The 25,677-nt window shown below is 27.1% G+C and overlaps 2 protein-coding genes across 15 annotated transcripts in view; one reads left to right on the forward strand and one right to left on the reverse strand.

Moving 5' to 3' along the window:
* The window catches only part of LOC126901058 (basement membrane-specific heparan sulfate proteoglycan core protein-like), a 118,564-nt gene that overhangs the window by 23,382 nt on the left and 69,505 nt on the right, over positions 1 to 25,677 (reverse strand). For 10 of the 14 annotated variants that reach the window (XM_050677200.1, XM_050677192.1, XM_050677193.1 and 7 more), the window contains 30 exons: positions 13,021 to 13,134; positions 11,704 to 11,817; positions 11,498 to 11,635; positions 10,015 to 10,146; positions 9,609 to 9,797; positions 8,605 to 8,820; positions 8,298 to 8,357; positions 7,116 to 7,249; positions 6,960 to 7,053; positions 6,255 to 6,392; positions 6,061 to 6,192; positions 5,859 to 5,972; positions 5,604 to 5,797; positions 5,329 to 5,547; positions 4,971 to 5,267; positions 4,681 to 4,862; positions 4,460 to 4,604; positions 3,337 to 3,491; positions 3,136 to 3,275; positions 3,006 to 3,073; positions 2,670 to 2,810; positions 2,471 to 2,611; positions 2,268 to 2,411; positions 1,978 to 2,183; positions 1,515 to 1,911; positions 1,240 to 1,430; positions 861 to 990; positions 645 to 797; positions 318 to 581; positions 99 to 249 (listed from right to left, as the gene is read on the reverse strand). In XM_050677200.1, coding sequence (XP_050533157.1) covers positions 99 to 249; positions 318 to 581; positions 645 to 797; positions 861 to 990; positions 1,240 to 1,430; positions 1,515 to 1,911; positions 1,978 to 2,183; positions 2,268 to 2,411; positions 2,471 to 2,611; positions 2,670 to 2,810; positions 3,006 to 3,073; positions 3,136 to 3,275; positions 3,337 to 3,491; positions 4,460 to 4,604; positions 4,681 to 4,862; positions 4,971 to 5,267; positions 5,329 to 5,547; positions 5,604 to 5,797; positions 5,859 to 5,972; positions 6,061 to 6,192; positions 6,255 to 6,392; positions 6,960 to 7,053; positions 7,116 to 7,249; positions 8,298 to 8,357; positions 8,605 to 8,820; positions 9,609 to 9,797; positions 10,015 to 10,146; positions 11,498 to 11,635; positions 11,704 to 11,817; positions 13,021 to 13,134 — 4,893 coding nt within the window. The remainder of the gene's footprint in view (positions 1 to 98; positions 250 to 317; positions 582 to 644; positions 798 to 860; positions 991 to 1,239; positions 1,431 to 1,514; positions 1,912 to 1,977; positions 2,184 to 2,267; positions 2,412 to 2,470; positions 2,612 to 2,669; positions 2,811 to 3,005; positions 3,074 to 3,135; positions 3,276 to 3,336; positions 3,492 to 4,459; positions 4,605 to 4,680; positions 4,863 to 4,970; positions 5,268 to 5,328; positions 5,548 to 5,603; positions 5,798 to 5,858; positions 5,973 to 6,060; positions 6,193 to 6,254; positions 6,393 to 6,959; positions 7,054 to 7,115; positions 7,250 to 8,297; positions 8,358 to 8,604; positions 8,821 to 9,608; positions 9,798 to 10,014; positions 10,147 to 11,497; positions 11,636 to 11,703; positions 11,818 to 13,020; positions 13,135 to 25,677) is intronic. The other 4 variants (XM_050677196.1, XM_050677205.1, XM_050677197.1 and 1 more) reach the window with 3 other exon arrangements.
* Positions 13,826 to 14,856, forward strand: LOC126901067 (60S ribosomal protein L23). Its single transcript, XM_050677267.1, has 5 exons — positions 13,826 to 13,973; positions 14,180 to 14,263; positions 14,349 to 14,477; positions 14,539 to 14,652; positions 14,712 to 14,856. The coding sequence occupies exons 1-5, from the start codon at positions 13,961 to 13,963 to the stop codon at positions 14,792 to 14,794; spliced, it is 423 nt and encodes a 140-aa protein (XP_050533224.1). The 5' UTR covers positions 13,826 to 13,960; the 3' UTR covers positions 14,795 to 14,856.

The raw sequence follows: 25,677 nt of genomic DNA on the forward strand, positions 1-25,677 counted from the left end.
AAATTTGTATGTGCATTTACCGGTTTTTGTAAATTTACAATTTGGTTATTAAATAAGATTTAAGATTTTTAATTATAAATCCTTAATATTTTACGAACCTAAAATATTGCAGTCGTTGCCAGTAAATCCAGGTAAACAGTTACAGATAACTCTTGAGTCTGGACCAAGTAAACAAGATCCTTCATTTGAGTTGCAAGGACATCTTGTACATTTTTCATTAGAATCCTTGTAGTATCCTGAGCTACAAGTCTGAGATAAATATCATAATTATAATTTAATTTATATTATATAATAAAGAAAATAAAATTTTAAAATACTTCACAAGAAGTTCCTCTATAGCCAATAGGACATCTACAGATTTCGACAGCGGAAGCATGTTCACTAGTTGTGCTAAATTCAATAGAAGTATCTAAGCTAATATCACTGAGGTATGTTCTGCCAGTTTGAGTTGCATGAATGGCTCTAATTAGAATAGCTTCAATAGACGATAATACTTTCATAAGATCTGCTCTAGATGCTGGCTGAGGGCCTGACGAAACTAATCGACGCCATCCTGTTTCTATTAAATGAGCACTCAATATCTAAATTAAATAAAATCATATATTTAAATTTATTATACAGAAATTTAGTAAAATTAATTTTACTATTGGTTCGTCAGGCTGGATTTTTTTATCGTTAGTTTTAAATAACCAAATACCATTCCCAATCAAAACAACATCAGTATCATCACGCATAATAGATCCAGGAAGTGTAGTGTATCGTTGAGTCCAGTTTAAGAAACCTCCGTACGACGTTACCTTATTGAAAATAGAATTGTCATTAGGTATTATTTCACGAATTATATATTTAAATATTCTTACTTTATTCCCAGTGAATGTAGATGGTAATGACCAATAAAGTGACTCTCCACGATTAGGTGTGTAATCATATCCAATTTCATTTCTTGCTAAATCGGTTATGAATCCAGTTTTTATGTATTTACTTCTCACCCTATTAAAGAAATTTTAATAATAATATTATGAAAAATATTACATGAAATGTATACGGATATATCCACGTAATAGTATAATTACAAACATGAGCTTGTAACTATCGCTCTGAAAATGGATTCTGCAACGAGTTCGAAACGTCAGCTTATAACTAAAAACGTAGATACATCCGTAAACATTTTAAGCTATACGACAGTCCATGAAAGCTTTAACACATTCATATAAAAAATGTTTTGTAATAACTCCGAACCTATCCGTCAAAGTGAAACCATGATTTGGTCCAAGCAATGGCATTGGGATTTGTGTAGTAAAGAAATTTGATGGGAAACAGTCACGAGTAGCACCAGAACAGAAGCATTCTAAACAACCCTGTGGATATTTATCTTGTAGGTCAAATGTACCAGGTCTGCAGTGGTTACAGCGTGGTCCAACAACATTGGTCTAATAACAATAGTACCAGTATTATATTAATAAAAAGAAATCGTGTGTTGTTTATTTTATGTAATATTAATATTTTTAACTTACTTTACAGATACATTTTTCATCTCGACAAGGTAAAATAGTTCCACGTTGATCACATTCACAAACTGGTAATTGAGCAGTAGGTACACATGGTTCTCCCTTTTCTGGGTTTCCAACATATCCAGGTAAACATTTTTCACATTGTTCGCCAGTTGAGTGATTTTGACAATCTATACAAGTCCCAGTATCCTTATCACAATGATTTGAATTTCCATTACATGAACATGGTTCACATATTCCAAGATAAAGACCTTGACCGCCATTCCTAGTGTACCCTACGTCACAATCTTCGCATGATAGGCCCTTATAACCTTCTGGACAAACACATTCTTCTACTTCTACCGCTCGACTTTGACCTGTGTTAGTAGGTTCAGCTATATCCAGTGTTGCCCTTCGGAATCTTAAAATAAAAATGATATAAAAATAAATTATTTTTGTTTATTTCATGAATATGTTTAATACATACGCCACTTCTTTGGTTCCAGTGGTGTAGGAGGCTTTGATCAATATAAATTTGAGGTTAGCTAAGGCCATCAATAAGTGTTCACGGTTGGTTACTTGACCATCTGGTCGTTGCCAGTATTGTTCTAAAAATTTTACAGACATAGTTTTCATAGTATTTGGTTCGATGTATGTTTCGCTAGTGTAATGAAGTAGTCTGATTTTATTTTCCTAAGAAATTAACAAAAAGATATAGTAAATACAATTTTAAATATTTAATGATTTGCTGTGTAATAGCAAATGTAAGTATCTTACACTAATTAGTTCAATATCTGGTGCGCTATTTCTGGATGACTGGCCTCCGGGTACTGGTACATATCTTAAAGTATAAGTAAGAATACCGCCATATGATGTAATTTTATCACTAAGAAAACGTGGTGGTAATACCCAATAATAAACCTAGAATTTTCACAAATATTGATTTAGAGTTTTAATGTTAAGGTAAAATTATTACTTACGTCTTGACTGTTTGGTGCAAAGTCAGTGTAAATGATTTCTGAAGCATTAGCATCAATAATTGGACTTGGTAATGGAATCCAGTATTTCCCACGTTCGACTAGTATAACTTCTGTATTACTTCTCGATAAAGATGTACTTATCTGTTGAATGAAATGATCATATTTATTATAGAAAATATATACATTTTTTTGATATTACCTGTTGTCTATAAAGTCTAGAACTAGAGCATTGATTGGTTATACCCATACAGAAGCAACTTATACACCCGAATTGATTACTAGGTGACAAATTGAATGTGTTAGACTTACATTGTTTACATTGATCACCAGTTGCATATTCCTAAGTACAAATTTAATTTTCAGAGTTTTTATATTATATTTTTAAAATAATTAATTTACAAAATACATTAAAAAAAAAAAAAAAAAACTAATATCGCTTACCGTTTAAACCAAACATTATAGGTAGCAATGGTTAAAATAATAATTTCATTTTAATTAATTATTATATATGGAGAAAATATTTGTGAAAACTTACCTTACATACGCATTGTCCAGTACTTGCATCAGGAAATGGAGATAATGATCCAGCATTATCACATATGCCTGTCAATCATATATAGATATTATGTTTAATGTAGTTAATTGAAAATTATAAATTTTATTACCCGCTTTACAGCTGTCTCCTGGTATTAATGGATTTCCAGAGTAGCCAATAGCACACTGTTCACATCTGCGTCCAACATATCCATCAATACAATTACAAGTAGGAGAACCATCAGTATCTAAATAACAATTTCTACCGAATCTACGATATTCATAAAATTAAAATATTTTAGTTGAAGAAATAAACATTATATAAAACATACTGATTGCCTGGTGAAGTTAATGGACAAGGACAAAGTCTACAAGGAATGCCTCTTAGTGGATCTCCATAGGTTCCTGTAGAGCACACAGGTTCTTCTTTCACACATTGTCCTAACCATGAACCTTGTTGAACACGAACATAACCTGGTGCACAACTCTAAAATAACATAAAAATAACTTACAGTTAATAATTTGACAATTTCGATTTCTCCTTCTACTTAAATTAATCATCAGATTTAGACTTTAACAGCAAGTTATAAAAAAACTTCGGCGGGCTGCTTCAAATTAGGTTTGATAAGAAAAATTATTTATACAAATTTTTCCTTTAAAAAAATATTTCTGAAATTAAGTAACAAACTGATAAATGCCTATATTTCACGTATTGTTAGATTGATTTTTATTAGTTAATAGATCGGTGAAAACATAATATCTAGAATTTCAAATGCCTCTAAAACATGATATAATAATTAGGGTGAATAAAATAAAGTCCATCTTCGAAATTTTAATGAGAACCACATTAACTTTATTATATACATTAAAATAGGCATTTTGTGAAGATTTGAGATTTTTAAAACATTTTTTACTTATAATATACAATAATATCAGCCAAACTACATAAAAAAAAAAAATTTAAGTTTACTTGAAATCTATTTAAGATATACCATGAAGCTAATTATGATATCCACACTATCAATTTTTAACTTAAAATTTTGAAACTGAAAAAATTATATTCTACAGTAAATTCAAACTATTTTCATATACTAATCATATTATTTGGCCAAAAATTGAATAACGGAGGTCGTTTTTTGTTTTTTAGGGTATTTTTAGTCAAAATACTAAAAACACGTTGAGCTACCAGTAAAATTGTTTTTAAAAATCTCAAATCTTTACAAAATACCTATTTTAATGTATTTAATTAATTTAAAATTGTTCTCATTAAAATTTCGAAGATCGAATTTTTTTGATCCACTCTAATGTACATGTATATTATATTCATTATTTAGAAGGGATTGGAGGAATACTAAAACTATAGAATTTTGAATAACTTTATAATTTTATTTGACACATTACACGAGTTTTGATATATTTTCTAAATTTCATTATTACAATGTATTGTATTATTACCTCACAAGACAGTCCAGTGTAACCAGCTGGGCATTGGCATTCTTCAATAAGAACTACACGATCGCTTGAATAAAATTGAGTTTGAGCCGAGTCCATTTTAACATTTTCAATATTTATTTCCGTTTGTTGCGTCATATATTGACCTCTTAAAAAAAAAAATAAAATAAAATATTTTAATATGTTTTTAATGCAAAATTTTCTATAACTTAAATATAGAGTACTTTATTAATATATGATCGATATTTGCTAGAACCATCATTATATCTTCTCTTGTTGCAGGAGTTACTCTTGAATAGTCATTCGTTACTTTTTGCAAATTGTTTGCTGTTAAACTTACAGATATTACTGTGTTAACACCTTTTTGTATTTCTGGTGCAAAGTATACGAGTGTATGACCATTACCCTATAAATGAAAATATATACAGTAAAAAATGAATAAGTAAAACTTGAAAATTCTAGATTAATTAATTTGGAATGTATACAATTACGTATATACTTATTTAAAAATTACCATCAATATCAAATCAGGAACAAAAAACTTGAGATATTCTCCTTCTCCTTCGTATCTAATAGTATATGATATAAATCCACCATATGATTTTAGTTGGTTTCCTAAATAATTTTCTGGAAATCTGAAATATGGATGTGTATTTTCGGCACTGGTGTCGCTAACAGAAAACACTTGCAAAACTTCATTTCGATTTGAATTAATTTGTAAAGTTGGACCATCAGTTTTTATATCTACTTTTAAGGTTGTTGGTTCGACATGGACGCTGAGTAATCGGAATAAATTTATAGTTGGTTTATTCTATAAAATAATAAAATTATAAAAAATATATATATTATTAAAACTATTTATTAAAAAATACTTGGATTTTGAAAAGTTTTGAACTTCTACAATTTGATGTTATTCCGAAGCAGAAACAATTGACACAGTCTTGTTTTGATAATGCAATATCATTAAATGTTCCTGTTGAACATGAGGTTGGTTTTCCAATTGGTTTTACTACCAAAATTGTATCCGGAACTGCTATTTCTGAACCATGAATGTTAATACCTTCACAACTATAAGCGCCTTGATCTGCTTCCTGAGAAGTTTGATTATATTAGTCTTATTTGGTTAAAAATTATTTGAAGAACATACTTGAATATCAGGACATTTAAGTGTACCATAACCATCGACACTGGTCATCACACATTTAGATGGTACGTGTCCCCAGTTAAGCCTCCATGATATTTCTGGAACTGGAACTCCGATTGCTCTACAAGTTATAATAAATTCTGAACCTATATCCAAAGTTACTAATGGTTTTGGTGGAGTTTGGAATTGTACTGGTCCTAGGAATCAAAAAATTATTTTAATACAGAAATATTAAATTTTTTAATAATCAGAACTAACGACATCCAAACTCATCACTTCCATCATTACAATCAGGTTGAGAATCACATTGAAATGAACTAGGAATACATTGCTTATCTCGGCATTCAAATTCACTGATCAAACATCTAGAACCTAATACCATAATAAAATAAAAAATACATAAAGTTAAGCTATATAATTATTATTGCGTAAAAAAATAAAAAATAAAATAATAGTATACCATTTCTTCTTTGATTGCAATTTAGTTCATCAAAGTTATCACCACAATCATCTTGACCATCGCAGACCCAAGTTTTTAAAATACACTTTTTATTACTACAACGGAACTCATTTGGTTGACAGCCAAACATGCCTTTAAAAAAAAAATCAGTGAATAATTTATTTTTATATCAATGTATTTTGATTTTAACATACTGCAACGGTTTTCATCTGATCCATCTGAACAATCAGCATGGCCATCGCAAACTTTATTTTTTGGTATACATTCTCTGTTTGTACATGTAGCTTCATTAATACCACAAGCTGGTAATGGCGCAGAAGTTGGATCAACCCCTAAAAAAATATAATAAAAATTATATAGATTTTATAATAGCAATTTTTAATATTTATTTTATATAAAGTATATTTATGGCTATATTTTAAAAACCGATAAGTTAATTATACTTTTTTTTTGGATTGAAAAAACAAAAATTTTAAGTGATGCAAATTAATATTTTTGAAAAAAAAAAATGTGACTTATTATTTTTTAGTGCAATTAAACCACAAAAACACCCATATTTGATGACTTATCAGCTTTTAGAAAATAATCCATGGAAATTTACTTTTTTATAAAAAATATACTTACACCAATATTTTGTTAAAAAGGAAGCCAAAAAAAAAAGTTTATTTATATATCATTATGTATTAATTTTAAAGAAAATGTTGATTATAAAATGATTTAATATAGCAATACCTGAATGAAAGTTGATATTACCCATGGAAAGCAAACCTAATTTCCATTTACCATTTATAAAAGGAATTATAGATTTATTTTTCCTAGCAGCTTAAGATAATAAATTCTTATTAAAATATCTAAGAATTTTTTAAAGTAATTTTATAAGTGGAAGGTGGTCTACTCACATGGTTCTACGTTGAGGTACACAGATACGCGTGCGCCAGAATCTGAGGCGGCAAAACCAACTGCTTCACATATGTATGTGCCACTATGTTCAACCTTTGGAAACAATCAAATTTAATAATATTATATATTAAATAAAAATAAATAGTACTAATTACCTTAATGTTAGGCATTTCAAGTCGGCCATTAATATCTCTGGATCCAGGTGGTAAGAACTGACCGTTTCCACGAGTCCATCGAACAGGAGCCCTTAAAATACCTTCGTCTCTACATTGGAACACTACTTCTCTGTCTATACACAAAATATCAATTGTTTTATACATAAAATTCTATTAAGTGTTTTTATACCCGAAGCAAATATAAAGAACATGCGCGCAACCAAAAATGAAAAATAGTAATTTTAATAACTAATAACTTTTTATGAAAACACTAATCACCACATGAGTATTAAACCAACTAAATGATAAATGAATAAGTATAATAATTATAAATAATTAGGTAAAAATAAAAAATAAATTTTAAGATAAATTAGTAATTTTCTTTGAAAATGACATATTTAAGATACTAAAATTATAAAATAAAATAAAAGTATACTTTTATTTCAATAAAAATTATTTGAAAATTCAAATTGCTGGGTTATTAGAACATGCATCACAGAGATATCAAATTTCATGCATATTTATAATGCTCAAGAAAGAACGTTTACAAGTTACAAATGTATGAATCACAACACCAACAATTAGTATTGCCTATAAACTTTCTTACCTTTGGTTGCTATCAAGGAGAATTAGAGTGCGTTTGGGAAAAAAAAACAAAAATAAAAATGTGCGTTAATAAATAGGTAATAAATAACACTTATTCAATTTTAAATATTATACATTTAAATATAATAACAAAAGTAATGATTTACTCCGTTTGGATTTATACCGTTTATTTTCTACTATAGCTAATTGAACAAATGAAATTTTAAAAATAAAATTTGGTTACAGTTTAACGGGAATCGTGATATTGACTATTTTTTTTAGCCTTTTATCTGTTTCTGAGAAATAATCAGTTATATTTTCTTTTTATGTTAAATGTGAACTTAATTGTTTGTATGATAAAATTTCAAGATGTTTATAATAAATATGAATACTTGAAACATATTAAAATAAAATATATTGAAGTGCAATTATTTTGCAATTACCCTAAAGTGTAAAATTGTTAATAAATATTTGAGCTATTATACATTCAGCAAAATATAGGCGATTTTCAATTAATTTACAGAGGGTGGAGATAGTACAATGATCAAGTACTTCTTTTTTACTGTAGAAACAGTAAAGTAATCAAAAAATACTCACTTTCTTTAATTGACTGTTCATTGGGGTAAGTTTTCAAGTTCAGTCCTTCAGCAGCTGTATCTATAAAATAGTAGTAATAATTTAGCATTTAGTTTACTGTATTATGTTACTTAGTAATAACCACAAATATATTGTTTGTGAAATATTAATAATAATTATGATATTTTTTTTTAAGATTGCAAGACATTAATTATTATTCTAGAGTAAAATTAATTGTGGTCGAAAAAATTCTTTTTCGAAAATCCTAAATAATTCTTGAATGTTTTTTTAAAGGTTTTTAAATATTATATGAAAATAAAATACTCACTGCAATTTTCTTCGTCTGAATAGTCGTAACAATCAATTCTATTATTGCATTGTGCCGCTCTTGGAATACATTGTTTTCTATTTCGACAGGCAAATTCATTCCAATTGCATGTTACGTATAAAGATGATTCTGTAGGATACGAGGGACGTGTGAAAATACTGGAATTAGTTACTGGCGGAAGTGGACGCAAGGTAGTAGTAGTTGAAGTAGTTGGCCCTATAATAATAAATTAATAAATCAGTTAATTCATATATAATATATACATTTTTCTGTTGAAACCCAAAAAAATATTTTAAATCATCGTTATTCAAACTATTGCATGAATGAACGAAATACTCTAAATTAAAACAATTATGTAATACTATTTATTTAGTAAAAATCAAGTTTTCAGGAAAGGTGTTAATATCTTATACATATACTCAATAATAATAATAATGTATAATATTATTCAAAATTATTGATTATTGATTAATTATTCAAAAACCTTTTAGTCTAAAAAGAAGAAAGATATATTCTAATACTTTTAAAATATATCTTTCTTTAATAAATTTGTTATTTTTTAACAGCCATTATTGGTTAATAGATATGTATGATTCTTTTTTTTTTTAGTAGTAGGAAGATGATAATGCTAAACTTATGAATTATATTAGATTTTTGTTAAGAATATTTAAGTAACTGATTAACACTCTAATGTATAAAGAATTCAAATATGAATTATTACTTGATTCTTTTAAATTTTTATTGTTCAAACTTATTATAGAACTATACAATTTTAAGTATTTAAATTTCAAAACTTAAATTAGGACTATTATAAGATTTTTAAAGAAATATTTTTCTGTATTCGCATCTGGTTTTCAAGGTTTGATGAGCAACACAATTTTAATGCAAGAATGACATAGAGAAAAAATAAAGAAAATGTATTGGGAACTCTTTCGAAGGTACATATTTTGATGAAAACGATATCCTTTTATACCTAGGACATCGTATTGTTATCATATACTTACTGCAATTCAATTCATCACTTTTATCATTACAGTCGGTAATACCATCACAGCGATAATTGCTGTTCACACATTTGCCATCATGGCATTGAAATTCATTGGACAAACAAGGAATTACAGGTGGTAGAGGCTTTCTGACTGGTGGTGTGGATGTTGTGGTCCACCAAGAAGGCGTAGATGGTTCAGTGATGTCTACACAGCGATATTACACAAAAAGCCACAAAAAATTACAAAATTACAATACAAAACTACCCAATAATACTATAGTGCACAGATATGTTAGCAAAATATATGATGTGTTATTGATTAAAAAAATTAGTGTATCTTAGCACTATATACAATTAAAATAGATAGATTCATGTATGGCAGATTAAAGCAATATGAGTGGAGGGTGAGTGAATTAGTTTACCGTTTGAGCAATTTTGTTCGTCTTCCGCTTCTGGACAATCCGCCCGACCGTTACAAGCCCTCGATAGGGGTATGCAACTCTTGTCATTACATGTAAAATCTGATTCGCCACATGGTGCAATTAGCGTGGGGTCTGTGTACAATTAATATATTGAAGCGTGCGACAAGTGAATTAGAGCATAACATAATTATAAAGTAAGACAAGATTAAAGTGTAGATATTATTTTAGACAACACGTAAAACAAATCACAGTTAATAAGTAATGTGATACATGAAGCAAACATTTACACGTGAATTTATTGCATTTATTTAGTATATTTGTATAAATTTATAAATTTATATATTGTGTTTTTTCGTTTTAAATAGTTTTTAATTTATTTTTAAGTAAAATACATTAAGTATATTTTGTGAACTTGTACGATGAAATTAAATTTTATTCTGTAGTTATATTATAAAAATACCTTTATTAGTTTTTTTATTTGAGATGAAATCATATTTCAATTTGAAATATTTATGCTTAATGAAAAATTAACATTTACTTTATTTATAAGATACAAATATGTAAGAAAGTATTTATTTATTTTTAATAAAAAAAGGTCATAGAAATTGTAAAAAATAACCAAATTAAATTGAAAATTATACTTACAATTACTAATAATTATTTCCAACCTTTTAGAATAAAATCATTTTTTTTTTTTGGAAAAGTTTATTTTTTAAATTTAAATTAAATATTAATAAAATAGCTTGAAATGTAAATTTTAATAGACATTTCAATAACACACTCAGTGAGTTTATACTAACTACAACAAAGCTTACAATTTGTGTGACTACATAATAACTAATCTTAAATGCATAGGCGTACGTAAATTTAGATATTAATATTTTATCCATTAAACAAACTTTGCCCCATTTCTGATTTAACCAGTTATAATTACATAAACATTTTAAAATTTATATTAATTATACCATATATGGTTTTTTTTGTTTCATTTAATGAAAAAATTTTTTTTATATATTTATAAGTGTCTATATGGCCCTCGTGTACGTCTATGTTCAAATGATACAATAAAATCCAATATTTTAATTTTTAAATATTTCTATGTAAAAAAATTGTTTGTGCAAATTTAAAAAACACTTTACACTATAAAAATGTAAGCTGCAAGTTATTCCAGAGTTACAATTTAAGTACAAAAGTTGGTGGTGCAACTTAATATGTCTATTTTTGTACATTTATTGGAGTTATTAGAGATTTAAGACCATCACCTTATCGTTTTAGTAAAAAATATTTTGAAATAGATGATTTAATTAATTCTAGTTTTAATAAACAAAATGTTGGGGAAAACTTATTGAACTATTATTATAATCCTACGTATCTCAAAAATGTTTATATTTTATGAAGTAAACTTAAATGAAATCCAAAGTAAAACAAATTATCTATGAAACCTACTAAGGAATTAAAATCTTATATCGGTAGCATATATTACCTAAGTTTGGATCAACAGGCAATTCACAATTTGCTTCATCTTCACCTCCATTACATTCAACTTTTCCATTACATCTTTTGTCAATGTTTAAACATTTTCCATCGTGACATTGGAACTCTTCATTACCACAGTTATTATCTGTAAACATTCAGTAGCAGTAATATGTAAATATCTTTCATAGAAAAACTTGAATTTCGTAGTTTTACCGCAGTCTTCTTCGTCAGAATTGTCACTACAGTCGGAATATCGATCACATCTCTGCCTGTTTTCAATACATCGCCGGTCACTTCGACATTGAAATTGGTTAGTCTGACATTCATCTTTAATAAAATAAAAAAATATATTAAATTGGTGTTTACTTTAAAATTAGTATCCCATTATTTGACAAAAATATTTTATAGAGAGACGATCACAAAACAATATTAAAACATAAAAGCGTCCGAGTGCATATTTCAGATAAATACCAATTATGTGAAACTATTATTTTCAGTGTTAAACATATAATATGTGAAATACACATGTTAATAGTCATGTTAATGTTAATAGTTATTAGTTAATAGTTATTAACATGTGTATTTCACTAATTAATAGGCCCAGAACTACATTCAAATATCTACTTTGTTTTAAATTTTCCAAGAATCAAACATAATATGTTTGTTTCCGAGTATATACCCAGAAGTTAAGATTGTTAACTAATTATTTTCAAATATTATTAAAAACTAATAAAAAAAAAATTGGTCATCTGAATGTTGTAATGGACCTGTGTTTAAAAAACCATAAATAGAATCTAATTTTTTTAAAACACGTTTGAGTAGTAATAAAATTTAATTTGTCTGTGTAATTAAATTTCTAAATAAAATGCGTTATTTTAATCGTGGGTGGTTAATAAATATAAATAAATATACAGTGAACTATAATTATTAAGTTTTGTCATTATTAAGGTAAACTATAGGTAGAATGTAAGTTTTGCTTTCAATTTAATAGTATATAAATATAACATAAATATTATACCACAATATAAAAACAATAAGTGGTTTAAAAGTTTCAGATATATTTGTAGTCAAGAAATAATTTTTGTAATATAATAAATATTCATTATTATGTTTAACGTTTTCTCTAATGCTATTACATTGTCAGAGAGAACAGAATAACCTACATACCCCAGCGTAACGGAATCAAACCCCTGTACCTATGTATCAGTAGATAACCGTGTAAGATAATCGTACTAGGTACTGAGGCATGCGATACGTTAACGACTGAGCTAGCTGGGCCACTTAATAGTCGCTGAACATAAAATATATTGTTATTTAAATTAAATTAAGGAGGTGTAATCTATTAAATAACTTAAGGCCATGGTATCAGTGTGTTGTGAGAATAAAGTGAAAGAAAAATATTTTTTAGATAATAAGTTTAAAGTAAAATTGAACTTCATAATAATCCATAAGCAGTTGAACGTGTCATAATTAAAAATAAACATAAGCCCATTTAGCCATAATCATTGTTATTTTTAATTTTTAACGTACTGCTACAGTTAAGTTCATCTGAAAGATCCTGGCAATTATAGATACCATTGCACTGAAGATTTTTGCTTATACATGTTTTTGAACTGTGACATTTGAATTCTCTTGCTGTGCATTCTGCAGTAGTGAAAATGACGTTTTGTTAAATTTAATGTTTTATTTATTTAAAAAAATATAAATTAAGAAACATTATATTGTTTCTTTCAATTATCTATTAATATATATTATTGATGATTAATTCAAGTTTAATATTACAAATTTTATAATAATATTTGTTTAAATGCCTATTAATCACTTAAATTAAGTTTATATTTAGTATGTATGTATATATCAGAACCTACACATCAATGTTTAAAAGTATTATTTTATAAATAATCAAAAGCAAAACTAACCGAAAATTTAGTCATAATTCAAATGTTAGAATTCAAAGTGTTTTCATGGTTTAAAAGTCATACAAAATAATAGTAAATGATGAATTATTATTATGTATATAGACTGGTAATATATTACATCAAAATAAACTTTACATTGTAATGTTTTTATAAAATTAGTAATAATTTTAATTTGTTTTTAATATATTTAATTTGTAAATGAAAAGCTATTAAAATTTTTTCATGTTAGTTTAATCAAAGTGATAATTATTAATCATTGAATTTATTAAAAACAAGTTTGAAAATACTTTAAAAAAAATTGAAAGAATTTTATATGGTCAACAAAAAATATTATTTTGCTAACGTTTGAATTGCGCGTCGTTCTATAAGGTAGGTAGCGCTATCGTTATTTTGCTGGTGGGAGAAATTTACGATCGTTTAGTTGCCTTCACTGTCAAAGCCCAGCTATCCTGTCTTTCGTTGTCGTTGTATTGTTAGGTTATCTCGTGTGCTTTAACACAAATTTCCTGTCAGTGTTAATTTTTATTTTGTCGTACATCTAACTAAACACTATGTCCAAAAGAGGTAAATCAAATATTTTTATATTAATAAAAAGACTTCTTTTAAAGTATTTGTATCGTTTTAAAATAAAATAAATTCAATCGTAACGCCCAAGCGTTCATTTTATCTAGTACACAAACACATTATTTTCATATGAAAATAAATGTGCTTGTGGCGAGTGTGTGGTTGATATTTTTTGTAATGTATTAAAATTTAATGTATTTTTTTAGGACGTGGTGGTTCCGCCGGAGCCAAGTTTCGTATCTCACTTGGTTTGCCTGTTGGTGCTGTCATCAATTGTGCTGACAATACAGGTGAAAATATTTTTATATGATATATATTTACGATTCATTTGATATTTTAGACATAATATTAAAAAATGTTTTCAAATTGTTTCAGGTGCCAAAAATTTATTTGTTATTGCTGTTCAAGGCATTAAAGGTCGTTTGAATCGTCTGCCTGCTGCTGGATCAGGCGATATGATAGTTGCCACAGTAAAGAAAGGAAAGCCGGAACTTCGTAAAAAAGGTAAATGATTTACATATTTTTTTATTATAAGTAATTATTAAAAAAATTACTTTGTTAATAGTTATGCCAGCAGTAGTTATTCGCCAGCGGAAACCATTTAGAAGGAAGGATGGGATTTTTATATATTTTGAAGACAATGCAGGTGTAATAGTGAATAATAAAGGCGAAATGAAAGGTAAACTTGATTCAAATATTTAATTTTCCACCAAATTAATTTATAATTTTATTTTTAAGGAAGTGCAATTACTGGACCTGTAGCTAAAGAATGTGCAGACTTATGGCCTAGAATTGCTTCAAATGCCAGCAGTATTGCTTGATCTTTATTTTAAACTATTATTTTTGTGTTGACATTAATATACAAGACTATTTACCACATAAATATGATGACTTTTTTTATTATATTTAAAATCCTAAGTTTTTTAATTCCTTAAAACTGATATGTTAGGAATCATGATTTTGAACAAATATGGTAAAATAAGATGATATAAATATTAATATTACTACGCAGTGAGTAAACATTTATATTTTACACTTTTGAACTTGCTCTAAAGATCAACTTAATGCAATTTCTTATTAAAATCTGAAATTTTATAATGTTTAATTTAAATAGACTCTAATAATATTATAAAGTACATTACTGTAATGTAAAGCACACTGTTAGAAGTGTTTTTAATAAATTATTAAAATTTAATGTTTTATATAATTAATAGGTAGAAATATTAAATTAAGTTATTCTAAATAGTAAACTTCAGAACTCTAATTAAAGAAATTTTGATAATTCAGAATTAATGTAATTCATAAAATAAATTATTTCTCTAATTAAAATTATATTTTTCTTATATAAGATTTGAATATTATGTTTTATCTTTAGAACATCACAAATTAAACTTTTTACGTGTTTTTTGTGAACAAATATTTTATTTTTTTAAAGTACTTGTCTTTGTTGGTGCTATAGATTGTTATAATTAAATAGATATTTAATAACTCTTAGTTTAATTTCTGTCCCAAGTTAACCCATTTGATGGTACAAATATCTATTAAAAAAAAAAAAAAATGTTTTACTTTAAGGTGGTAACACCAGTTATTGGAACAGTATCTTATTTTTGGTAATTGCGATTTTAACATTTATTAAAGTTAAAATAATATTTTTATTTTTGAATAAACCATGAGAAATTATGGAAATCTGTCAATGACTGGTAATTAACAAGATAATTCAGAGGTTAGAATGGTTAAGATAAAAAAAAATGTTGATTTTTTTAAATAAACACAAATTGTATTGCTAAATTAAATGACACTACCCAAAAATATCTATCGAAATACTTCTATAATATTTTATATTTATATTTTGAAAAATTATTTTTTTATTAATGAATTTATGTAACTATATTTATTGTATAATAAATTTTACTTTTTAGTTATATAGGAGTATTTTTATAGTAAAAGTCAAGTTAATTAAAAAAATATATGTTCAGAAATCAAATTTTATATCTAATAATTTAAAATGTTTTTTAGTATAGTTTAATTGTAAAGTAAAGTATAATTGTTTAAATTATACTTTACATTTTTTGTAGAAATTACTTGAAATCAATTTTTTTATTGATGAATGGTAGAATCTAAAATAGGATGACGTAAAACACACTCTTTTATACGAGATATTTTTATTACATACATTAGTCATACATGACCAAATTTCAATAAAAAGTAGTATTAATAAAAAAAAATTCTGCACTTCTAAGAAAAATAAAAGAAGTGATTTTTAGCTCTAATGTTCTTAACTTATTCCTACATAAACCCGTATTTTATTGTTGCTCGTGCATATTGTATTGTTTTATCAATTATCAGTTATTGAGGAAATATTTATGAAAATGCCAGTATGTAAATTATGTTAGTTATGGTTAAAATTTAATTATTTATAGGTCTATTGTATTTTTAATGTTATCTTTTATTATTGTTATTTTTGACATAAAATTTATTTATATTATATAGAAATAATCTAGTCCNTAGACCATTGTATATAACATTAAAAATACTTTAATGTTATCTTTTATTATTGTTATTTTTGACATAAAATTTATTTATATTATATAGAAATAATCTAGTCCTTCAATAAAAATAATCTAACATGGAAATGTCCGGTGTTCAATAGTACTGCGCGAAATTGCTATGACACCAGATAATATATAAATTAAATTTATTACATAGACGTAAATGGGGGGCTTAGCCGCTCCAAAAGTTGCAGTAATCCTTATAGCATTTCAAAGACATTACAAGTATTTTTATATAACAAAAAATTAGGGTAGAAGAAAAATAAATTTAGTTGCCAAATTATTTTTATAAATTTATGCTAAAGATTTGTTATTATGGGTATTTATAAAATTTTCATTTCATTACTGTAATTATTATTCCATATTAAAAAAAAATTTTTTTATATTATATAATTTCATATTTTTATTAATATTTAAATACATATTTTAAATACCTTATCAATCATTTTTCGAATACATATTCTGAATATAAAAAATAAATTATATTTACAAGACTGTATATAATAGCAATATCACTCTAGTTTTCTTATATAAAGGTAAATTTTTTTTTTTATTTATATTATATAAAATTCGTTGTTAGAGAAGTAATGATTTTTTTTTTCAAAATTAAGCTTTCTTAACTAGTTGTTTTGTAATGACTATCGATATTTAATATGAGTCAATATAAAAGTAGCTATTCAAATTATAAAAGTCTTAACTTATTAACTGTATAAGCTATCAAAATCAAATGAAAACTATAGTGACATTCGTAGCAGAGGTATGGCCCAATGTAATAAAAAAATTATCATTTTTTTTTATTCAACAATTCAATTATTTATGAAAAAATATTTGGACGAACACTAGGGAGTCTCAATGTTATAAAATCTCGATATAATAATGTATACCTCCTTGTTTTATTAACTTAAATTAATCTAGCCTCTAAACATTTTACCAATTAGTGTCTGTTTAATTATTTGTTGTACAATGTAAAAATAAATCATTTTCAAATTATTAAAGTATTAACATAATGAAAAAAAATAATTTAATTGTTTATAATCGTGGCTGCGGCATCATCTCAGGTGACCACTTTTCGCCCGTAGGTACAATGACACTGTATAACAAATCAGTGGGCCAGTCCGTCCGATACTCGTTGTAATTTATACGTGAATGAACGTTTAAAATAAATACGTTAACTATATCTACAAACTACACAGTCGACAGAAATATGTATTTGGATTTTAAGCAGATTATCAGTTGGGAAGTGAAAAAATTAAGTCCCTTTTTAGATTTCTATTATTTAACGACATTGCGACAAAGAAATGAATATAATCATAAATCATACTAATACGTTTCTATGAAAAATGAGTATGTATTTCTATTGGTTTTCGGTTGTATTCATATATACAACAATTGTGACTAGGAGTGAGTGGTGAAGTAAGTATGTGTGTGTACTAAGTACACACATTTCGTGACCGAAATACTAATTACTGTGCTCGCCTCGCTTCCAGATAGATGACACAGATGAACACATTATGCTTGTGTCCACAAATATGTGTATAATAAAACATCAAATGCACTAAAAAATACGAGTCGAGGCAGCAAAAAAAAAAATTATAAGAGTTAGGGTCTTCGGAATCGGCAGATTTTACTTTTGCGTGGGATTTTAGTGAAGTCATTTGAAAAATAAGCATTTTGTGACGAATATTTGCCTATGAATGCATTGAAACTAATTGTCAAAACATGATGAAAAATTACTTATTTTATTTTTTTCATATTGTTTGCGGTAACTGTGTTTCCGAATTTCAAGAATGACCTATAGTAGACATTTATAATACTCAATAATACTGACTTATCGTGTCTAATACACATGTTCAACAATATTGTGCCAAATTTTTTTTTTAGAGACAAACATACAGACACACACACATTAACTTGAATTATTTGATTCGGACAATTTGTTAACAAAATATCTTCATGACAGCCAACTTGATCTTAGATTGTCAAAAAAATTAGACAGTTAAAGATTAACTCAAATCTATAATGAACAAATAAAAAATAACGCTTTATTTTAAACGTCATTAATTAATATCTTATTTTCACCACCATTCAAGGATTCAACGCACCAGAAGTTATTTATAATATACGGTTGGATAATAAGATAATTTATTAAAATTATTTTTAAAAAATTCACAATAAAATTTGTTAAATTTTAATTATTATTCAATATTTTTCTAGCATTAATGAATAAAAATAAAACATACAGGAGAAATTTAGCTAAAAATAACTTATTTTTTATGATTTTGGATAATGAAAAAAATGTTGATTTATATTATTGTAATTAATATTTATTAGTGGTTGAACAAAAACAGTTTCATATAAAAGTACATGTTGTTCAGTTACTAAGTAACGTTTCAGAACAAATAATAATGATTATTTTTACCACGTTTCTGTAATTTACTGTTTGCAGAAACTCAGGCCAACGTCGTTGTGATGGACTACTAACAACGAGCTGGTATTTAACGCTGATATAGACTATGAGTATGACAGTACTACTCTATTGGATAAGTTTATTAATTGCATACACAGTAAGATTACCAGATAACAAAACGCTTGTCTTTAGAGTGCATCGTTTTTACATATAACTAACAGTTATATTTGATTGTGATTTATTAATGCTGTGCTAAGATTATTATTTCGTGTCTAAAACGTCGTTTTTTTTTAAAAAGTTCGAACTGCTTTCGTCAGTTTGGTATTTACTGTATTACTTGTGTTCCTATGTTAAGAAATTAGTTAATTTAAATATAAATATCTTTATTTTTTCCAGTTTTAATAATGTTAATATTTATTTTATCTTACAATATTTATTATATGTACATAAGTCTGGGAAGATTTTGGTAATCACTAAATTTTATTCAAATATATTTCATTAAGATTAACAATTTTGAAAAGAATATAAAAAAATATACATTTCTTTTAAATCAAGTACTAATAAAATAATGTATTGTTACTAATAAATAAAATTATGCAATAGATAAAGTAATATAGGGAACTTGTAGAAATATGTTTTAATTATTTTAAAATTCAAAAGAAAGGGTTTTATTTATCATTTACTTATTTGAATAGTGTTCGGGTTTCTTTAAGAAATTAAAAAAGAAATTTATTCTGGGAATAAAAAATAAATGTATAAAATGATTACTGAATACACCTTTATGTATTTCTGTAATGCACAAAGTAATTGATTGACTATACCAACAAACGTTTGTGACTGTATAGATATTCATAAATTCTGTAAATAATATACACGATGTCTCATGCAAAATTCTTAAAAATATAAAACATTATAACTTTTTGTTTTCAGAAGTCAAAAATATTCTATTTTCTGTAGTTTTCAAAATAAAAAAAAATTTTTTTTTACTATTAACTTATGAAAAGAAAAAATTACAATATGTTACATATTTTTAAAGATTTTGCGTGAGGCATAGTTCATTAATCATTTTGTATATTACTTGCATAAATTTATGAATATCTATACAGTCACGAACGTTTGTTGGCGATTACAATCTTAACAAACCGTTTTTTATGTATAAATATGGCGTCATACTACCTACTCAGTATTAATATTTGTAACTATTAGTTTGATCAATCTTAGTGCGTTTTTCTAAAGTATACTTTTAACGTAAATTACGAAATCTTATCCAAGAATCCCTTAAGCTAATGGAGAAGGATACGGAAAGCCTTCGAGTGAGAGAAATTAAATAATTATTTGATAAAAATACTAAACTGTTATTTGTTAAAAATTCCATAAAATAACATTGGCAACCTTGGAATATAGTTTTATTGTCATAGTCGTTAAAAAAAACGAATGCTAAATGTAGACTAACTGAGATATAGGCATTGTTTGGCGGAACAGCTGTGCGGACAATCCTAAATATCCGGTGTATCGTTTAAACGCTTCGTCAATAAGCAATACCACTAAGAATAATATACTCTGATAGTTCAGTGGCCATCGGCTACATAATTTAAGCTAAAAAACTTTATGTAGAATAGAATGACTTGTGTTATAACATACACTAGGTATTTTTAACATTGAATGAAGCACAATGCAGAAACGTACATGTAAATAGGTACTTATAAATCTTCTGTAAATGCGAAACGCACAATCTATTTACTATTTGAACATTTAACACAATTTTTATTATTTTCTTTACGACTATAATAGTATTTAAGTCGATTTTGAAACGCAAGGTCGTAAAACCACTTCGGAGTTATCAAACCAAGCAAATATAATAACGAATCATGATTGGTCTAAAACAAGTAAAATTTAGTGTCACAATTTATATGAACGTTAAATGTTTGTCACAATAAAGATGATAAACAATTTAGATCTTTATGCGGAGTTTCTACGGTTAACTAAAATTTAAAACTTATATTTGTATATGATTATCAAATTTAAAGTCACTAACTTCTTTATTAAATGTTTCATGTTTTGTATTATAGTGGCACATACACTTATTGTGCTTTAAATTGTACATTTTGTATATTTTCTCAATAAAAAAAATATATTTGTGTATTTATCATTCAGTTAGATTTATGTCCAAGAAGTGTTTGATTCAGATAAGCTCAATTATTTTTTTATTAGATTGTGGGCGCGCCTCAAGTTTAATTTCCGATGAGCTATTTCCCATTGTCAAAGATAAACGATTTAAGTAATTATTTAGCAACGATTATTTCTTAGTTAGCCTCCCGTATAATCCTATCAACGACCCACGTGGTCCTATTAAAATGATACACATCGATGATTGTATAATCTCCGGTTACAAGGAAAATATGTGTGTTAGACATGATTTTTGTGGACCGTGTAAAAAATTATACATCGTTCAAGAATATGCCTACCGTTCAATTTGAATGAGCCACACATTGTGCAAATTTCAAAGCGAATAACGAATTGTTCTTCATCAAGTGTTACACTACATGAGACGATGGGCTATTGTTTTAATTTAGAGATAGGACATGACAAAAATGTCTTGCGGCGATCTGAGTTTTGTTTTTATTATACCATTATCATCAATTTTTGATTTACCACACACATAATGCGTTTCCATAAAACATTAACAGTAACAAAGGTAATTTATTTTACGGGGGAGACACGCCAGGGGGTAGTGATTTTAATATTTTGCCACTAGCTTTGCTTATGTTTCCAACAGAGACCATGTTTCCACCATAATTATTTGCCAACGGACAAATTTATGACTCGAGCAAAAAACATTATCACAGAAAAGTAAAAATATTTTCTATTTGAAACTGTTTCCAATAAATCATAATAAATAATTCAATAAAAATTGAAGCCCGTCTCGATTATTTCTCTATTATTTACAACGCATGTCTGATTGTACGAAAAGAATACGCGTGTAAGTTATGTCAACGTGTGTATGGAAACACTGTGATTGTTCTCGTGCGACACGTGTACGTTTGCGGCCATTGTCTTTTCATTATATTGGCATATAGGCGCGCGTAGGACAAAATTATTTATTATTATCTTAGACGTCAGTAGCAAAGACTAAGTTCCATTAAATTATCACTAAACGATTTCTATTGAAGTTATTTTACATCGAGCAGAAGTTTGACATTTCAGCTGTCTCGTCGAATCGCACTAATAATAACCGACGGGTTTCAAAACAACCATGTCGTTGTGAATGCTATCCGCGGGGATAAAATACAGTTTTACGGACTTCCGCTCGATATTTTTTTATCAGTGTACTGCTGGTAATCGATGGTTAACGTTATTATTATTTGCGAAGCTAATACGCCCGGTCGAATGAACGTGTCTGAAACCTCCCAGATTTGGTTGTCCAAGGTCGTGTGAATGATTACTTCGAATAGAAGTCCCTTTGACATTATGAAAACATGGCAAACCGTAATCATTAAGGCTGTTGTTTCCGGAGTACGACCTCAACAGGGGGGGAGCCGCGCATGTTTTTTTTTTGCAACCCCTCACCGTTTATCTGCCAAACAAAATACTACAAACAGTACACCGTAATTTTCCCCCGCATTCCTAACGCGGCAGACAGTCGGCTATCAAACAAAAAGTGCGCAACGTGTGAAACTGATGCTTGGACAATACAGACTCATTCAACAGTATGATTTATTCATGGTAAAAACGTGAGTTCATTCAGAAGCGATTTGTTTATTCAAAAAATTGACATTTTTTTTGTTACAAATTTCATTACTCTTCCTTTACTTTAGATAATGCGGTTTTTTGACTTCCCAGATAAGTAACCCATAGCTACGTTTTAATAAAACGGGAACGGTATTCAATACTCCACATTGAACAATATTAGAATGAAATTGTCGCTGAAACTTTAGTGTTGTACATGATATTAGGCAACAACGGTTGAAACTGTAAATTGAAAAGTGAACAACTCGACTAAGTTTTTTTTTGTCTAAAACGTATTAGTTTATTCATTTAATACGATCATAAAAGTTAAAACGCGACACTTTGGTTCATGTTTTAATAATATTATGTTTATGACAAAAATTTAGAAATGAGATCGGACGCGCTGTTCCTTTTCGTAACGGATATTTTTGGAGTTGTTTTAGTGAGAAATATGAACACAGTGAGTGCATTTAAATAACAATGACAGCTTAACGATATTATCCATACGCCCCGTAAAGAATAAAAGATAAAAAAAAACCGTTTAAAATTTAAAGAACTGTCCCGCAATTGTTGACTATTCACTTACACGACGATAAGCTATAGGAAGAGAAAAAAGGCTTTGTCATAAAAATTCTACATAAAAAATTCCACTTGGAATTAATAGAGTCGCCTCGCCATGCGATCTCGATTCGAATGGGCGGGACTCGCTGTATTTTGCCATTAAGTCTATTTATTACTGCGTGACATCGCTGAATGAAGTGATTTTTATTATGATGAACCTTTTAAATAAAAAGCGTTGTACCGTAATAGTCTATATACAAAATAATAATAATATGATCGTACACTTATACGCTTTAAATTTCAGACCTTTTCGCGTCATTACCGCGCCACCCCCGCGGCTGCGATGAAGATAATAATATATAACTTTGCGGAAAAAAGCACTAGCGAATACCGTAGGAGTAGTACGCCTTGGAATGACTGTCAGCATTAACACTCAGTTGATCCTTCGACAGAAGTAGAATCCTTTATTTATTTTCGAAGTTTTTATTAGCGTTTAAATTTAAAAATTGAGAAGTGCCCACCTACTTGAAATCTTATAAATTTAATAATTGGGTGTGAGTTGTAAAAACATAAAATTCTAACAAATGTTGAAATATATGAAAGAACCGTCTAAGTAATAAAATTATGTGTCAAATGAGCTCTTAATCATCGCGCTCAACTTATCAATGATAATTGTGGGACGAGGATAATTGTGTGCTAAAACAATAGAGAGAACAATGAAAATGAAAATTTCCGCGTAATTACTGTTCGTTTTAATGTATTCTGTAAAAAAAGTTAAGTATTAAAAAATGATTTTCAATTAAAAGAACAATTATCGTTTAACAATATTAGATAATTCGATTTTTATTTAGTTTCTACGTTAGACTGGAATTAATATCGATGACGGTAACATATTATTACCAATAGGTAGCGCACAATATTAATGTTATAATGACTAGATATAATCTTGTCTGAAAAATAAAAACTATGATTACCTCATAAATAATTATTAGTTTGATATATGTTACCTCCTACCGTTAAAACTAAATAGTCGGTTAGTGAATCTTAAAGCTCATGATTATATTAAGTGTTTTTTACCGGATGTACTTGTACGTTATCATAAATTTGACATTTTTTCTCCTATGAGTCATTTACAGTAGAATAAAGGTGATGATTTCATAAAATTGACCTAACATCTAGCTAGTTTTTCATAAAAATTATTTAAGAGCTAATAAAATTGTTTTCAATAAAAATTGCATATGAAGTGCACTGAAGTAAAAAATTTATGTAATTTTTATTATTATTTATAGATATTATCGCAAAGTTTTCTAGGTCAAGTATAACTTAAGGCTTATTATGTTAAAACCATTAACAAAATGAACATATTAAATTTTACTGTTAAAAAGTAATGAAAAAAACAGTTGAAAATAAAACAAATTAACAATAATATGTTTAATAGTATATTATTATAAGTGAAGCATTAATTACAAAAATCAAAATATAAAATTCTAAATAAATTGATGTGCATAGATTTTATACAAGGTACTAATAGGAACTTTTATAATTTTTATAATCATTACTGGTAAGCAATGAGCAACTACTAACTATTAGAAAATGTTAGGGCACGAAAACCAATTCACCTGTTTTTCAATGGTTTTTGGTTCATCAACTATAAAATGAAGTATCATGAATTTTCAAAAATGATTTGCTTATGCTTTAAAATATTGCCTTTTAAAATGTTACAATAAAAGTGTAATTAAAATTGAAACCTTTAATGTACAGTACACTATAGTAATATGTATACATTGAGTGTTAGTAATTTGTGAACCCTGATAGCAGTTTTAATTTATGTTATATTTGAAACTATGTAAGCTAATGTGCACATCAATTTATTTTGAGTGTGATCTTAATATTTTAACCGGGTATCGTTCGGCCAGTTTATTTTTTCAAGTGATGAACACTTGAAGGCGTTTAAAAAAGTAATAAAAAAAAAATTGTTGACTAATATGAGTTCATGGTAATGAATTTTTGCATTAGTAACCACTCTAAAAAAATGTCTATTTTATGAAAGTTACTTAATAAATTGCATGCATTTGAACAGTATATTTATTACTTTTAAACTATACATTAGCACGTTTGACCCTCGTTCTTTTTTAGACAATAATACTATTTTATTGAGAACCACAAATGAAAAGAGTGTATAGTGATGTAATAAGTTTTGCAGAAAAATGACAGAAAATCACGTGTGCTTATGTTTGTCTAGGAATATATTGTTCTCCTAAGCGTAAAATTTATTTTGCATATTCCTAATTGGTCACTTAGTATAATAATCATACAGCCAAATACGTGTATGTATCGAAGATTATATTTCCCACACATTATTTTTTGGTCGTCAGTTTACATTGTAATTATGCAACTGGTAGTCTCATTTAAATGTTTTCTGTATAATTTTTTTAATGGTCGGAAGAAAATGCATATAAAA

The sequence above is a fragment of the Daktulosphaira vitifoliae genome, unplaced genomic scaffold (assembly GCF_025091365.1).
Source record: "Daktulosphaira vitifoliae isolate Bord-2020 unplaced genomic scaffold, ASM2509136v1 Scaffold_3, whole genome shotgun sequence".
Lineage (NCBI taxonomy): Eukaryota > Metazoa > Arthropoda > Insecta > Hemiptera > Phylloxeridae > Daktulosphaira > Daktulosphaira vitifoliae.